Below are 18,059 nucleotides of genomic sequence, written 5' to 3' on the forward strand. Positions count from 1 at the left end.
GTAACTCTTTATTTACATGTTTGACACTTCTGTTCTTATCTGTCAGCCAGGGCTTCCTGTTTGGACCAGGTTAACAACCCTAGTCAGGGAACTCATTCTAGAAGGTCCACCTGGCTGACCTCATCACAATCACTACAATAAGCAATTCAAAATGCTGAAGTACTCTTAAATATAGTTAATTTATAATAAAAATTTATATGTTGGTATGCTTTGAATTAAATGTTATAATCTCAGTTGATGTTATTACTGGATCAATCCGTTTCCAGACTGAAAACTGGCTAGCTAGTCCACGTTTTGTTCACCTTTTAACAAGATGGTCTTTTACTGGAACACTAACATGCCCTGAAGATGATTTACAAAGCCACTTTTTCAGAACTCTGCACATTGGATGTTTTTACCCAAGTTGCTTTTATACATTTCAAAAGCTTAAAATGGTGGTATTTTAACCTTGAGGAATCAAAGGTTCCACAAAGCAAGAAGGTCCTGTTTGAAATTCCTCCTCCCTGTTGTTTCTCTCCAAAATTGCACTTGTCTCACTTAGATTGTTTGTTTCCAAACTTAAAGTATTTCAAGAGCCTTTAATGTCTGGCATTTCTCTCTGCTAGCCATTTCATAGCTCATAGCTGTATAGTTGAGTAACTTGGAGTGGTTGTTTTTCAGCCTGTTGGGTTCAACGAATTTTTTGATCATGACCTATGATTAGACATTCGCTGTCTAACTGTGTCCACCCTTTTGATTCATATCCCTTCCTTTTGCAGCCTTGCCATATTTGAGGCCTTGAGCATCAGCATAGCTATCCATATTCCCTGCATTCCCCAAGCATCATTATCTTCATGGAGTTTCCTTAACTATTTCTGGCAACCATTTGTCTCAAAGTACAAATGCAAAAACCCAAGTACAGGCTGTATTTCAATTAATTGTTAGTTATAATAGCTGTTCAGAAATATTCAGGAAGGATTCCATGCCTGAAGACTACTTGTTACACTTCACTTACGAGATGGAACATGCCATCCCTCCATTACAAAGTCTGTTTTAGGGTATTGCCCAGAATTAGCATTTTTGTGGTCTTTGTCACAATAATATAAAAACAAAATACTGTACTTGTTAGAAATCTGATTTGATGTAAATGGTGTATGTTTTTTTTCCAGAGGGTGCTGAGTCACCAGGATGACACTGCTTTACTTAAAGCCTACATTGCAGAATGGCGGAAATTCTTCACACAGTGTGACATCTTGCCGAAACCTTTCTGCCAATTAGAAATAACTTTAATGGGTAAACAGGGCAGTAATAAGAAATCCAATGTCGAGGACAGTATTGTGAGAAAGGTATGTGGATGAACATTCAATACTTATGAGTTACTGCAAATTAGAGTGTTGATATCTAATATTTTCTGTTTTAATATGGTCAAACCTGGTCAAAAACGAAACAGCTCTATGTAGCTCTAGTATAATGTATTATGCTTTTTATAATACATTGTCTTGGTTTATTAATAAGCAACATGATCATCTGACTTGCCACAAGCAATGCCACAGGAGATCAAGATATGTATTGTGAAAGGTTTAGATTGGTGCACAGCTGTTATACTGGCAAGTCTGACATTTTCAACATAGTCATAAAGAAGTAAACAAACTTTTTTGTGAAAGATTTTGACACAGCGCATGACATTAACAGACAATTTGTATACTGTTAAAATCATTTCAGAATACTTGCAAGCAATTGCAGTTAGCTGAATACTCTTCAGGGGTATTCGTGCAGTGGCCTTAAAGGAGCAGGTCAAATTGACAGAAAACGATCACAACTGTGGTCAGGACCCTAAGCAGTGCCTAGCAAATCTAACTTTTAGACTTACCAGCTGCAGTTTATTTGATTATGCCTGACACTGCCATGATTATTTCTGTTTAAACTCAAAATTTATTTGCATACCTATGCATTTATGAACATATAAAATAGGAGCAGTAATAAACCATTCAAGCCTATGAGCTGCTATGCTGTACAATAAGATCATAGTTGATCTGTTAGTTTTGAGGACCAGATTCCGTTCAGTCCTATTAACCCATGAATCCCATGCCTAATAAGAATTTATCAATTGTGTCTTCAAAATACTTAAGCCAGTCTTCATAAAGCATCTTAAAGTAAGGGAACACTTACGAGGCAGCGATCATAATATGGTAGAGTTCAGTCCACAGTTTGAAAGAGAGAAAGCAAAATCGGATGTAGTGGCGTTACAGTTAAATCAAGGTAATTACAGGGGCATGAGAGAGGAACTGATGAAAATCAACTGGAAGCAGATTCTCGTGGGGAAGACAGTAGAGCAACAATGGCAGGAGTTTCTGGGTGTAATTGAGGACAGAGGTTCATCCCAAAGAAAAGAAAGATTATCCAAGGGGGGGGATTAAACAGCCATGGCTGACAAAGGAAGTCAGGAAATGTATCAAAGAGAAAGAGAGAGCCTATAAAGTGGCCAAGAGCACTGGGAAATCAGAAGATTGGGAAGTCTACAAAAACAAACAGAGGATAACAGAGAGAAATAAGGAAGGAGAGGATTAAATATGAAGGTAGACTAACCAGTAATATTAGAAATGATAGTAAAAGTTTCTTTCAATACATAAGAAACAAACGAGAGGCAAAAGTAGACATTGGGCCGCTCCAAATTGATGCTGTAAGGCTAGTGCTGGGAGATAAGGAAATGGCTGAAGGTCTTAATAAGTACCTTGTGTAAGTCTTCACAATGGAAGACATGAGTAATATCCCAAAAATTAGGGAGAATCAGGGGGCAGAGTTGAATATGGTAGCCGTTTCAAAAGAGAAAGTGCGAGAAAAGCTAAAAAATCTAAAATTTGATAAACCTCCTGGCCCCGCTGGGCGACATCCTAGAGTTCTGAGGGACGTGGCTGAGGAAAGAGCGGAGGCATTGGTTGTGATCTTTCAAAAGTCACAGGAGTCAGGGAAAGTCCCAGATGATTGGAAAATCACTATTGTAACCCCCTTGTTCAAGAAAGAGTCATGGCAAAAGATGGAAAATTATAGGCTGATTAGCCTAACCTCAGTTGTTGGTAGAATTCTAGAATCCATCGTTAAGGATGAGATTTCTAAATTGTTGAAGGTGCAAGGTTGGATTAGAACAAGTCAGCATGGATTTAGTAAGGGGAGGTCGTGCCTGACAAACCTGTTAGAATTCTTTGGAGTGGTAACAAGTACGTTAGACCAGAGAAACCCAGTGAATGATATCTATTGAGACCTCACGGGAGGCTGCTGAGTAAGGTGAGGGCCCATGGTGTTCAAGGTGAGCGACTGGCATGGATTGAGGATTGGCTATCTGAGAAAAGGCAGACAGTTGGCATAAAAGGTTCTTTTTTGGAATGTCAGCCGATGACAAGTGGTGTCCCGCAGGGTTCAGTGTTATGGTCGCAGCTGTTCACTTTATCTATTAATGATCTGGATGAAAGGACTGGGGGCATTCTGGCGAATTTTGCCAATGATACGAAGTTAGGTGGGGAGGCTGCAGAAAAATTTCGACAGTTTAGGAGAGTGGTCCAGGAAATAGCTGATGAAATTCAACGTGAGCAAATGCAAGGTCTTGCACTTTAGAAAAAACAGTACAGGCATAGACTATTCAAAAAGCCAAAGTACAAAGGGATCTGGGAGTGCTAGTCCAGGATTCTCTAAAGGTTAACTTGCAGGTTGAGTCAGTGATTAAGAAAGCGAATGTAACGTTGCCATTTATCTCAAAAGGGTTGGAACATAAAAGCAGCGATGTGTTTTTGAGACTTTATAAAGCTCTATTTAGGCCCCATGTAGAATACTGTGTCCAATTTTGAGCCCCACACCTCAGGAAGGACATACTGGCACTGGACCATGTCCAGTGAGATTCGTACAGATGATCCTTGGAATGGTAGGCCTAACATACGATGATCGGCTAAGGATCCTGGGATTGTATTCATTAGCGTTTAGAAGGTTGAAGGGAGATCTAATAGAAACTTACAGGATAATGCATGGCCTAAAAAGGGTGGAAGCTGGAAAGTTGTTTCTGTTAGGCAGGGAGACTAGGACCCATCGGCACAACCTTAGAAATAGAGGGGGTCAATTTAGAACGGAAATGAGATATTTCTTCAGCCAGAGAGGGGTGGGCCTGTGGAATTCATTGCCACAGAGCGCAGCGGAGGCTGGGATGTTAAATGTCTTCAAGGCAGAGATTGCTAAAATTCTTGATCTCGCGAGGAATTAAGGGCTATGGGGAGAGTGCGGGTAAGTGAAGTTGAAATGATTAAATGGCAGAGTGGACTCAATGGGCCGATTGGCCTTCCTTCCAGTCATGTGTCTTATGGTCTTAATGTCACCACCCATGCTGTTTTCTGAGGCAGAGTTCCAAAGTGTCTCAACCCTTTGTGCACGTGTGTGTGAGAGTAAGAGAGAGAATTTCTCCTCCTCTGTTCTGAAAGAGTGATCCCTAATTTTAAAACAATGTCTTTGAGTTCTGCACTCATCCACAAGAGGAAACATCTTTTCCATGTCCACCTTGTGACGACCATTCAAAATCTTGTACACTTAATCAAGCCACCCTTACTCTTCTTAACTCCAGTGAAAACCAGCCTAGTCTATGCAACCTATCCTCAGAAGACAACCTACTCACTCCGAGTATCAATCTAATAAACCTGCTCTGTACCACTTCCAATGCATTTATATCTTTCCTCATAAGGTCACCAAAACTGTATGCAGTATTCAGGTTAAGGTCTCATCAGTGTCCTGTGTAGCATAACATCTTTACTTTTAGGTTCAGATTTTTCTCATAATAAAGGATAATATCCCATTAGCATTTTTGATTACATATTGTACCTGCCCATATGAGCACTTTAAACATCAGAATGCCTAAAACTCTCAGAATTCTTTAGTCATTATCTCTTTGAGTAATACTCTATTATTCAATCTGCCAAAGTGAATAACTTCACATTTTTTCATTCTACTGTAAGACATAGGAATAGAAGTAAGCCATTTGGCCCATTGAGTCAGTTCTGCCATTCAACAAGATCATGGCTGGTCTGATAACCTTCAGCTCCACTTTCCTGTTATATCCCCATAAGCCTGGATTCCCTTTAATGGTCTCAATACATATACTTAATGACTCAGCCTCAAAAACCCTCTGCAGTAAAGAATTCCACAGATTTACTACCTTCAGAAGAAAATGTTCCTTATTTCTGTCTTAAATGGGTAACCCCTTACTCTGAGATTATGCCCTCTACTGTCCCACAAAGGAAACACACTCTCCACATCTTCCTTGTCCATCCCCTAAGAATCATGTGTTTCAATAAGATCTCATTCACTAGGACCCCCAAATTACGTTCTGCTCCAGCTTTCAGCAGTCTTTCGATATATAAATAATATTCTATTTTATTCTTCCTTTCATAGTGCACAACCTCACGTTTTCCCACATCATATTCTATCTGCCAAGTTTTTGCCCACTCACTAACCTGTCAGTATCCCTCTGTAGGCTCCTTGTCTTCCTCATTGTTTGAATTTCCACCTATTTTTGTGTCATCTGCAAACTCAGTAATAGTATATTTACTTGCGTTATCCAAGTCACCATCTTGAAAATGTACCTTTTAGCCCAACACGCTCTTGAATTAGTTAGCTAATCCTCTATCCATGCAAGTATGCACCATGGGCTCTTTCAAAGTAATCTTGCATGTGATACCTTCATCAAATATTTTTTGGAAATCCAAATATATCCCATCTATTGGTTTCCTTTATTTGTTCTACTTGATACCTTCAAGAACTGAAATAAGCTTATCAGATTTGTCACACATACCACATACCAGATTTTTGCCTGTACTATATTTAGCTGCAACTTCATTACATCTTCTTTTGAACGTACATTCCTACCTTGCTTGGTCTCATCTGTGAATTTAGCTAATTTGCTTTTGCTCTGTTCATCTAAGTTATTAGTATAAATTGTAAAAAAAATTGAGACCTCAACAGGACTCCACTCGTCACATCCTGTCAATCAATGGCTCACCTCCTGTGTTATGGTGTTACCTTCTATACTATGAACTTTAATTTTCCGTAATAACCTTTCATGTGTTGGAACCTTATCATATGTCTTTTGGAAATCCAACTGTAACATGTCCGTGGGCTCCCTTTTATCTACAGTGTGTGTGACTCCTTCAAAGAATTCCAATAAATTGGTCAAAGATGATTTTCATTTGAAACCAGACTGACTGTTCCTGATTGTCATGTTTTTTTCTAACTGTGCATCTATAATCTCTTTAAATATCAATTCAACATCTTCCCCATATATTGAGATATCTGACTATCTCGCTTCATGCTTCCTGCCTCCTCCCTACTTGACAAGGGCATTACATTTGCTATTTTCCAGACTGATAGAACCTTACTATAGCTAATAAATAATGGAAACATAATACCAACACATTTACAACTTCATTAGAAACCTATTTTAAGACTCCATCTTGACTAAGAGATTTGTCAGCCCACAGCTCCATCAGGTTGCTTCATGCCACTTCCCTCATGATTGTAATTTTAACAAGTTCCTTTCTCCTTTTAACCTTCTGATTCACAGCTATTACTGAAATGTTTTTGATTAATATTTGAATAATGTAGAATTTTTTTGACAGGATTAACTGATGCTGTACAAGATTTGATACTTTCTTTGGTTAACGTGCGTGTATATTGCACAATTGTGCACTTAGAATAGAAATCAACGTGAACTTTTAAATGATTTTCTCCTTATTGTACTGGATATGTACTTTGTTCTATTTTAAATGATTCTAAAGCTGTTAATGTTATTGGATTTATGTTAACATGCTTTAAAGATAATTCTAAAGTTAGGATCAATTTTCATTAAAACATAGTACAGATTTGTGCAGGCATGATTTAATCTATTTTTGACTTTATTTTGATGTCAGTTTTGGTAACAATTGCATCTCTGAGTTAGAAATTTCTATTCATGTGACTTGAATAGAAATAGAATGTGAATTGAGATTGCGTTAGTGAGGAAATGCTGTACTGCTCGGTGTTATTTTCATGTGCTGCAAAGGAAATTGTCAATGTGCAAAGGGTCAGATTTGGTGGGCTGCAGAAGTTGATGTAAAACCTTACTTCCTTTATCAGTACATGGGGAAGATGTTCATAAATAAAGGGTTTGTTTATTGTAATATCATCAGCTCCCTTCAAACTGTATACAGGATATGTAGAGTCAAGAACATTATATTACTCAGCTGAAATCTAGTTAAAGGATAAAGGATTGAATAGACCAGTTCATAAAGATATAGTTCACTTTCCATTTAAAAGTTGGAAACTCTGTCTTTGTTTTTATATAATTTTATACTAGTTAAACATGGGGGAACACCAAGTGTAGTCATTTGATGAAAGTGGGTTCACTGCCAGTGGATAATTGGAACTCAAGGTTTGCAGATATAGTTGCAGCTTTGATTTTTAAAATCAGACTGTAGTCAATAGAGAAATAACCAAGCAGGTGGAAACGACTTGGCACTTTGCAGTTTGTGCATTCTCAGATTTACATCGAAAGTTGGCTTTGGACAACATAAACACATTGAGCATGTGGCTTTCCAGAATGAGGAATGCCTGGCAGCTCTGCAAACAAAATCCCATCCTGGGAAGCAGCCACACAAATGAACTGAAGAAAAAATTAATCATCTTGTTGAGCTTGAACAGAGGTTTAGTGGCTGCTACACAAGTATCCTTATCACTAAAACCACTAAACAGATCGCTTATGAAAGAAAAGAATTACAGAATTTTACATGATAAGACTCCCATAACAAACTCCTTTGGAAGGAAGGCTTCAAAAGTGAAGTTAATGGATGAGATTGCCATCCTCACGGAAGAGCATTTACACCTAAACAGAATACTTAGATACCTGGTGAGTATCCAGAACATTGGGACTGGGATGATCAGATCATGCAGGCCAAAACATTTACAGATGTGCAACTCAACCGTCAAGTCTGGGGGCTCACCATTGGGCTACTCACACCCATAACTGAAATGGTATTGACTAGAGATCAGTTAAAGGAACTTAGTTAAACAGAGAGCAACATCTAAAGGTAAGAGCCACATAAACAATGGTGAGAAGAAAAGAAGGCCAACTTGGAGAAGCATATTTCAGACTACTCAAATTTTATATAAAAGAACAGGCAGACTGTGGGAGCATCAGTCATTTCTTCCTGCCCCTCATCATAGACTAACCAGAGAAAAGTTTTCAAACAAAACCTCCCACACCTAATAATAAGGCAAATTTGAGAAAATGTTTTGGATATACGGAAATCGCACCACAAATGAAGCCAATAGAGGAAGGATAAGTAATGTTAACCATTAAAGGGATTGGTGAAAATGGTGTAGCAGATCCAGATGGGGTGTGCTTTAGAAAACCTGTATATCCCCCAAAAAATACTTTATCACCTCTTCTCTCTTCATGTGAAATCTAAAATAATTCCAAGTGCATTGAAAAATAGTTGAGCAATCTTCACACCTATATCTGAAGACCCAGATCTTCTGAAGAACATACATAGCTGGTGATCCTCCCAATGTTACTTCATCTCTCTACACAAGTCATGGCCAAAAGACTGAGCGACACATTTGAAATAAGCCCCAGACCAAAAAAAGGCTCCTTGTCACAATCCCTGGATATTTCAAAAACATTGCTATCCTTCTAAATGATGAGGAAGTAAAATAAAGAAAATAGGAGAAGGTGTAGCCATTTGGCCCTTTGGCCCTGCTCCACTTTTCACTGTGATCATGGCTGATTATCTGATGCAGTGTCCTGTTCCTCCTTACTCCCCATACCCTTTCAATCCATTAGCACAAAGAACTTTGAATATTATCAAAGGTGAGTTAGATAATGTTTTGGCTTCAACTGCTTTCTGTGGCAGAGTGTTCCACAGACCCATCACTCTGTAGGTGCAAAAGTTCCACTCATCTCAGTCCAGTATCCACCATATACTTAAATTGTGTCCCCCCTCCCCGTTCTGGACAGTCTAATCATCTCTATAGGTTTAACCCAACTAGTCCTGTTAGAATTTTATAAGTTTCTATGTGATCTCCCACTCAATCTTCCAGTGAATATGATCCTTATCAATCCAATCTCTCTTTATACATCATTCCTGTCATCCCAGTAATAAGTAGAAAGTGAGGACTGCAGATGCTGGAGAGTCAGAGTCGAAAAGTGTGGCGCTGGATAAAGCACAGCAGGTTAGGCAGCATCTGAGGAGCAGTAGTATTATGGACTAGGTCAGACCACTCAAAACATTCTTAAGCAGGCAGCCCAGACTATAACTTTGCAATTTGTTTCGGTAAGTGTACAGTAAAAATTACCCAGATTACGTTAGCGAGGTTGACTACCAGGTTTAAAACAGATAAAACATTTATTCACAAAATTACACAATGAAATTCTAAGAACAGAATAAAGAACCACTTCAGAACTCAGTCTATCCAAACTAGATTTACACAACAGTCCCAATAAGCAAGCCCCCTTTAAAACGCAGTACAAAAAAGGGTCAGATGTTTACAGGTTGAAGTTAGAAGGGCAGAAGAGAGAGTTTGTTTCCACACAGCTCACTGTTGAAATCCCAGGCAGTTCTGAAGTAAACTGCTCAGCTGGAGAGCTGAGCACTCCCCTTTCATTCTACAAGTTACTTCTAAAACATGACCACTTTGGCCTGAAGTCTCATCTGCTTACGTGTAAACAAAAGGCCTCTCAAAACCCTTCTCATCTCAGTATCAAACCAGTCTGATTGGAGCCCAGCCTGGTTTATTACCCCTCTGAAAAAAATCAAGGACATAACAGAGTTGTCATTTCGGGCCTAAGCCCTTCGTCGGTTGGTCCATATACCTTTGTTGCTCTACCTCCATAGTCAGAACACCCTTTCTCAAATAAGGAGACCAAACCTGCACATAATACTCCAGGCATGGTCTCTCAAAGGCTGTGTACAATTACATCAAAATATTCCTGTTCCTGAACTTGAATTCTGTCACTGTGAAGGATGGCAATAATGTACCATTTGCTGCCTTCTTCACCTGCTATTCCTGCATGCTTCTTTTCAGCAACTGGTGTACAACTATACCCAGACCTTGTTGTGCCTCCCCTTCCCCAATCTATGTCCATTTAGATAATAATCTGTCTTCCTGCTTTTGCTATCAAAGTGGACAATCTCACATTTACCCACATGCATCTGCTTTTGCACGTTTAAAAGTATAAGAGGTGAGTCAGGAGTTTCACCGTTAATTTTTTTTAAAAAAAGAGGAGTGAATTGGTGAGCATGTGGCTGATGCAGTCTAGGGGCAGAGCTTTGGTGCTAGAGTCACAGTGCCCAGAAGGACAACCAGCTGACTGAGTGATGTTAATCTTTATTTGATTCTACTTTATACTGTTTTAAACTATTGTGAATCTTTTCTGCTACTTTAATACTGTAAGTTATTGATTGATAAGTAACTGCCAATTTATCTACTGTAAGTTGCTTTCAGAGTAAAGGTAAAAAGGAATAATATTTTGCAGACTAAATTTTCTATTGGTCTTTAGTTATTTAAAAAAAAACAAATTAGTTAAATAGAATAGAGATACAGGTCATGCGATGTGTTGCAGCTGCATGATGTGGGAGCTGTTGGACCCCATTTTGGTTTATAGAGACCACCTCTGTAGTATGTGTTGGCCGCTCGAGGAACTGCAACCCAGAATTGATCAGTTGGAGTCTAAGTCTTCAGCACGGCAACCCGTCAGAGAGGGGAGGGAAGTATTAATTGTTTCAGGAGGCTGTCACATCCCTTCGAGTAACTACCCTGAATTTAGCTAGAGGTTAGGGAATAGGAGGGTGAGGCAGGTAGAGGGATCCATGAGATTGTGCTGAATAAGCATCAGCTGTTGTCCTTGTCCAATGGGTTCAAGATTCTTGCTCCACATGTGGACAAAAGAAAAAACAATAGGGAAAATTAGCAAGCTGACCATAGCACCATGGGACAGGAAGCCATTTCAAGATGGAGAAAAGAAAAATGAAGTCGAATTGGAGATAGTATAGTCAGGGAATAGATGCTGGAGAGAGATTCTGCTGAGGGAATTAAGAGGAGCTAGGGGTTAAATTAGAAAGCACAGCCAAAAAGGTAATCTCTGGGTTACTACCTGAGCTGCGAGCTGATTGGCACAAGATCAGCAAGATTACAGAAGTAAATGTGATTCAGAGATTGGTGTGGGAGAAATGGGTTCCAGGTCTATAATTCCCTGTATTCTCTTACTTTTTTTTTAAAACAGTGGGGTTGCATGAGCTATCCTTAATTCATAGTAACTTTTTCAGAGTCCATAGAATCTTGAAAGCTGACCACCAATGCATCTACTATTTCTAGAGGCCCTTTCCTTAAGTATCCTAGAATGTAGAGTATTGGGCCCTGGGGATTTATCAGCATCTAATTCCATCAATTTCACCAACACAATTTCCTTATTAACACTCATTTCTTTCCGTTCCTTTCTCTCATAAGACCCTGTGATGCCCAACATTTTTGGTATGTTATTTGTGTCCTCCTTGTGAAGGCGGAATCAAACGTATTTACTTGTTCTACTATCTTTTTTGTTCCCCATTACAACTCTCCTGTTTATGGCTGTGAGAGACCTATGTTAATTTTCACTAATCATCATCTCTTCTCACTCACATAGGAGCTTTTACACTCAGTTTGTATGTTCCCTGCAAGTTTACTCTTGTACGCTATTTTCCCCTCTTAAACAGTCTCTTTGTCCTTCTTTGCTGAAATCTAAACTGCTCCCATTCCTCAGGTCTATGGATTTTTTGGCCAATTTGTATATCCCTTCCTTCTATCTAATACTAATTTCTCTTGTTAGCCATGGTCAGGCTCCTTTCCCATTTTATTTTTGTGTCACTTAATAATAATAAACATCATATAAATGTCTGGCTTTTGTAGATCTTGTCAACATCATCAATTCAGTTTGGTGTTAAATACTTTTCAAATTATTACATGAAGTTAAGCTCTGGCTGAAATTTGCACAATTATTGTCAGGTTAATAGCCAAATAGTACTATCATAATTGAAGGTAACAGCAGCAAGACTTCCCCAATCAAAATAGAAAGGGGTATGAAGCAAGATGCCTCCTTATCACCTATACTCTTCAACTTCTACCTCCAGAAGACCAGTTGAAGAATTTACTTGTCCCTGGGTGGTAAGAGTGTAAATTTCTCTGTCCTGACCTTTGTGAATGATATTGCAGTCCTGAGTGACTCGCACGGTGAATTGGGGCGTAACCTGAAAGCTGTGCAGTTATCTTATGGCAATAATTGTCTTTAACATCAACAAAACAAGGGATTTTCACTCTAATATCTGGGGAAGACCTTTCTCTATAACCATCAGAAGAACTGGAGATGTTAGGAAGAGATCATAGCCACATACCACATGGAGAAACAGAAAAATATCTGGGATCTCAGGTGAACACAGGAGCAGGAATAGCCGAAAATTATTGAAAGGAGAAGCTTAGGAACTAGATTTCTCATTTAGTGACAACTGCTCTTTGTCCAGTACAAAAACTAGAAATGCTAAAATCACCCATTATCCCAAAGTTGTATTACTACTTAATATTATCAGAGATCTGTAAAAATGCAATAATTATGTTGGTCCTGATTTTTAAAAAATGCCACAAAACTAGTCCACAAAGCTGCACTTTCTATCTCATACAGCTGATGGCGTTTTATACTCAAGCAGTAGAAACAAGGATTTTAGTATTTTATCGACCGTGGGCAGAAAACATGAGGCACTTGAATCTTGTGTTTCAGTGATTCAGGCATCCCTTCAGTTCCAGAGCAGAGATCATGCTGATCCAAAGAGGGATAACAAAGTCTAAAGATTCTCGGGGAAGTAGAATGGTTTACCTCTGAGAAATATGGCAAGCCATCACAAGAACATAACACCAAAGAATCCACAGTGGGATCCTTTGTTCTCTCACAAGTAAAACCTAGTGATAAGCATGGAAGGCATGGGAGATTGATAAATGACTTCATCTTGTTAGTCAAGGGCAGTTATGGGATGTTTTAAAAACAGGATAAAATTGAATCTTTATTCAATTTTACTCATAATGTTAAATTATTCAGATTGATTAGCTGTTTGTTATTATACTGCAATTTATATCCATGCAGGTCAACCCTAATAAAGGGAGGGCCTGACACAATTAGATCTTGCTGCAAATGTGATACCTCTAGATTCCTTCATGTATATCTTCAGATTTATGCTCGTTTGTGAAGAATACTATAACAAAATGCTACAATACTGTTATGGATCAATACAGGTATTCATATCCAAGTTCAAACATGACGCTCATGTAGCTGTGTTAAAGTAAATTATATAGAATTCTCAGGTAGATGGATTTCATAACGCATACTGACAACAAGAACGCAGTAACCGTAATTGAGCTAGAGAGTTGAATTTTAGTTTTCTATTTGCTAACTTACCACCATGCATTTGGATACGGTCATCACATCGCCATAGTAATAAGGAATTTTGCACTTGTGTATGACCTGCTAGTGTTTCTGGTGGAAGTCAATCCTTACTCTGAATCAGATCACTGAAACACTAAAGGTAACCTTTAGCTAATATTCTGTGGCTGGTCCCTACGATATTAAACTTCCAGTCAGAGTGCCACTTCCAAATTTAATATTGCAAGTGAATAGTGTCTTTTAAAATTTGTTTATTTGTTAACAAAACTAAATAGAACTTGAAAAGCAAACTTCACTCCATGCTGAGTTTTAATGTTTTCAGCTTATGCTTGACACCTGGAATGAGTCGATCTTCTCAAATATTAAGAATCGTCTTCAAGATAGTGCAATGAAATTAGTTCATGCTGAAAGACTAGGAGAAGCTTTTGATTCTCAACTGGTCATTGGAGTCAGAGAATCATATGGTAAGACTTTATTGTAAGTAATGTATTTCTTCTGCATTTAACAAATCATTTAATTAAAGAACTGTCTGAAACTGGCAAGATGTTCTGTACAGGTGAATTTAAGCTTGCTCGTAAAGTTTTACATGTTGGTTCCTGGTGATATTTTTATGTCTTTTTGAAAAAAAATGTTATTTCTATTTAAAAATATATGGCATGGTTCTTCTGTAAGGCAATCCTTCATAATCAAAGGTAACTTATTCACACTTCAGTTTGGATTCTCAGAAAGCTGATGAGTCCAATGTGTGATCTATCTGCTGACTCTGCGACATTTGGGGCAGGTGTACTTGAAGGGTTTGGCAGGTGGATTATTTGAAAGTTTATTCACTCCCTTTAGCACCTCGTCTGTACTACCTCTTGTTCCCAACAAAGTCTGTTATCAGTGCCTTTCCAAATGAACCTTCTATTTTGTTTTTGGTCAAAGTCAAGAGGCTCCCATGAGTCAGTGGATATGTTTTGACTTCTCCAGTGATACTTTGAAGCCATGTTCTGAGTGGAGCAATTGTTTTCAGAATCTGGTGTCAGACATATGGATAACTTATCCTGTCAAGGAGAGCTAGTTTTGAATGATTGACATCTTGATGCTGACTAAATTTCACTTATAGAGATTTTGCCTCAATCTGTTTGAAAACAGATTGTTCCAAATCTATTTAAAATTTATTATTGTTTCAAAAATTGACACTTGGAAGCTGGTTAATACAAACAATTAAGTGCATGAAGTTTTAATTTTTTGTGTACCACAAATGTTGTAAAAATTATTGTGCAAAATGTTTCTTTACTGAATTTTTTTCTTGAATTGCAGTCAACCTGTGTTCTAATCCAGAAGATAAGCTTCAAATTTATCGTGATAATTTTGAAAAGGCTTATTTAGATTCAACTGAAAGATTCTACAGGACACAGGCTCCATCTTACTTGCAACAAAATGGTGTACAAAATTACATGAAATATGTGAGTTAAATGCAATGTATGAAATATTATTTGTAAGTAAACTAATGGCATAATTTGAAAAAAATAGCAGTTCTTAAAGAGCATGTCATCTTAGTAATATAATGGAATTGATTTCAGCTAGGATGTTAGCAAGGGCAGTATATTTAGTCTCCATACATGCTAGTGAGTAAAGGAAGAATAGTCATACAGGATCTTACTCTGTTGACCATAATTAAATGATACTTGCTGTATATGTGCATATTTGTTAAGTTGATATGCAAAGATCAAAGCAGACATTATCAATGGCGATTTTCATTTATATCTTGGTGTGGCGGCACGGTGGCACAGTGGTTAGCACTGCTGCCTCACAGCGCCAGAGACCCGGGTTCAATTCCCGCCTCAGGCGACTGACTGTGTGGGGTTTGCACGTTCCCCCCGTGTCTGCGTGGGTTTCCACCGTGTCCTCCGGTTTCCTCCCACAGTCCAAACATGTGCAGGCAATCTAATCTAATCTAATCTAATCTTCTGAGTGCTGATTATTTGCAGATAACAGCAATCATACCCAAAAATGGAATTCACAAACCTAAGTGGGAGGAGTAGTAAAATAAAATGGTTCTATATTAAACATATGTAAAATCTCTTTTAAAGGCAGATGCTAAATTAAAAGAGGAGGAGAAGAGGGCACTTCGATATTTAGAAACCAGACGAGAGTGCAACTCTGTTCAGGCTGTAAGTATTTTTCTTGGAGTTATATTGTGTATTTTGTAGTACTTCTCAATGTTCTGCTTTCTCATCCCATAGAATTATACAGTACAGAATAGGTCCTTTGGTCCACCAAGTCTGCATTGACAAATACTACTGTAAATCTGCATTAATCCCTCTGATATTACCATTGCATCAAAAAACACTAGCTACTTTTATATCCTCGTGAGATAAAAAATTGTTCTGACTAACTTAACAAGGATCCAGTGTCAGCAGGTTCTTAAGCTGTTCTTTCAATGTAAGCTTTGTGAAAACTTCACGTAAAGCTGGCAACAACAAAATTTGAACTGTAGGTTTTAGTTTAATTCCAATTATAAACTAAATTAGATTGTATAAAATAAAACTTTAGACTTTCTTAACCAACAATTGCATGTGAGCTTAGCAAGTTCTCTTTTATTCAAAAAAGCAGCCATTGTTTTTGTGATGCTGATTGAGCAATAAAAATAGTATTACGAAATATTGCAAGAGAGCTCTTGAGGTGTCGTATAAAAAAATTTTCAGCTGAAAATCTCAACCTTCAAAAGCACACCACTCCTTAGTTTATGAAGAGTCAAGTCAGATGTTTGCACTCTAACTGTAAGTCTTCAACCCACAATCTTCTGATTTGTGCTATCAGCTGAGCCATAGCTGATTCATCAGGAAAGAAGTTGAGAAAGACACTCCATCATGCCTCGGGTAAGTGGGAGCCATGGGGTGGAGTATGGTTTGGCTTGTGGTTAAAAGCAAGAGGGAAAGAAAAAGCTTAGTGAGTGGTCTCCAGCTTATTTACAAAAAATTACTAAGCTTTTAGTAATTATTACTGTTTAGGCTGGGGCGGAAGAAGGTTGGATAGATTTGGGCTGCTGTGTTGCAGTGGAAAAGAAAAGTGGAAATTAATATAGTTGAGCATTTGGAAGTATAAGTCCTTACAAGATAAACTAAGTAGAAGTTTTTACCTTTGGAATTATTGGGGGTTTTTTTTCTCCTCATTATTTATGGTCTTTTAATTGAACTTGGGGTTTGCAAATTTTACCATGGTATCATATTAGAGAAAGAAAGAAATGGCATTTTAGAAGGATCCTGAAGGATTTTTGAGTGTGCAAATACCATAGATTACTTTTAGTCCTGACGGCAATGAAAAATGTTTGAAATAACTGTTAATTGTAAGAGTTTTATTTCAGCTCATGGAGTGCTGTGTGAATGCTCTGGTGACTTCATTTAAGGAGACAATTCTAGCTGAATGCCCAGGCATGATCAAGCGTAATGAGACAGATAGTGAGTAAAATTGTAATTATTGATTTTATTGAATTAATATTGTTTTCTTTATTAGGTGGTGATGTACAAATTATTCTTGATGGTATTCCAAATGGTTGCATGATGACCAGTAAAAATATTTATTTTATTGTAGCAGCGTGGAAATGTAAAAGTGCTAATTGTTCTACCATTATTTGCATGATTCAAAATGTAAAACTTCTATTCGAATAAAATTGCAATTGTATGCATGATATTTTGTCAGAGCTATTTATTTGCTTTTTTGTTCCAACTGGTCTGCATTTTCAGTTTCTTTTTATTTTAGCTGTGCTTTATTTTGCTTCTTAAATTGGACAGCTAATCAACCTTTTGGGACAGAACTTCGCAACTTTTCAATTTTATTATTGAATTTCTGAGCCAGAATTCTTCAAAAGAAATTCTCCAGAAGAATGCACACAATCTACTAAAATATAATTTTCTTTTTAAGCTTAGCATTAAATATAATAGTACCTCCTGGAAATGTATGAAGGTCAATTAATGTGTTCTGACGTAAAGAATCGTCCATGAGACTGCCAAACAGTTGTACAACTTTTTTATGCTTTTTCTAGCCAAGCTTATAGAATCCTAGAAGTTCTACAGAGCAGATAAAGGTCATTCGGCACATTGAGTCTACAGTGACTCTGCGAAGAACATCCCACCCTCCACCCTATCCCCGTAACCCTGTATTTATCATGGTTAACCCACCTAGCCCGCACATCTTTGGACACTACAGGGAATTTTACATGGCCAATCCACCTAACCTGCATATCTTTGGACTGTGGGAGGAAACCAGAGCCCCCGGAGGAAATACACCCACTGGGAGAATATGCAGACTCCACAGACAGTCACCCAAGGTTGGAATTGAATCCGGATGTCTCACACTGTGAGGCGACAGTGCTTACCATTGAGCTACGATGCTGCCCTCCATGAAAGGGACACACTTATGTTTTCCATATCCATTGTGCCTAACTGCCACCAATGTAAAAAAACTGTTATTTGCTTCTAGTTGAGTCTGTGCACTTGCAAATGTAGCGCAAAGTTCATTCAAGTTCATAGTGCGAAGTTGAATTGTGCCCACCATTCTAATTCTAAATGAGTTGAATTCAAAGCTGTTCTGATTCAGTAGCCTATTTTGTATGAAGTTATTGCATGGC

The 18,059-nt window shown here is 38.0% G+C and overlaps 1 protein-coding gene across 1 annotated transcript in view; it reads left to right on the top strand.

The window, feature by feature from the left end:
- Window positions 1-18,059, top strand: part of LOC122550706 (cullin-5) — a 73,754-nt gene that overhangs the window by 21,610 nt on the left and 34,085 nt on the right. Inside the window, exons 4-8 of the mRNA XM_043691842.1 lie at window positions 1,149-1,325; window positions 13,770-13,911; window positions 14,750-14,895; window positions 15,523-15,603; window positions 16,797-16,890. Of these exons, the coding sequence (XP_043547777.1) occupies window positions 1,149-1,325; window positions 13,770-13,911; window positions 14,750-14,895; window positions 15,523-15,603; window positions 16,797-16,890 (640 nt within the window). The remainder of the gene's footprint in view (window positions 1-1,148; window positions 1,326-13,769; window positions 13,912-14,749; window positions 14,896-15,522; window positions 15,604-16,796; window positions 16,891-18,059) is intronic.

The sequence above is a fragment of the Chiloscyllium plagiosum genome, chromosome 6, assembly GCF_004010195.1.
Source record: "Chiloscyllium plagiosum isolate BGI_BamShark_2017 chromosome 6, ASM401019v2, whole genome shotgun sequence".
NCBI classification, from domain to species: Eukaryota; Metazoa; Chordata; class Chondrichthyes; order Orectolobiformes; family Hemiscylliidae; genus Chiloscyllium; species Chiloscyllium plagiosum.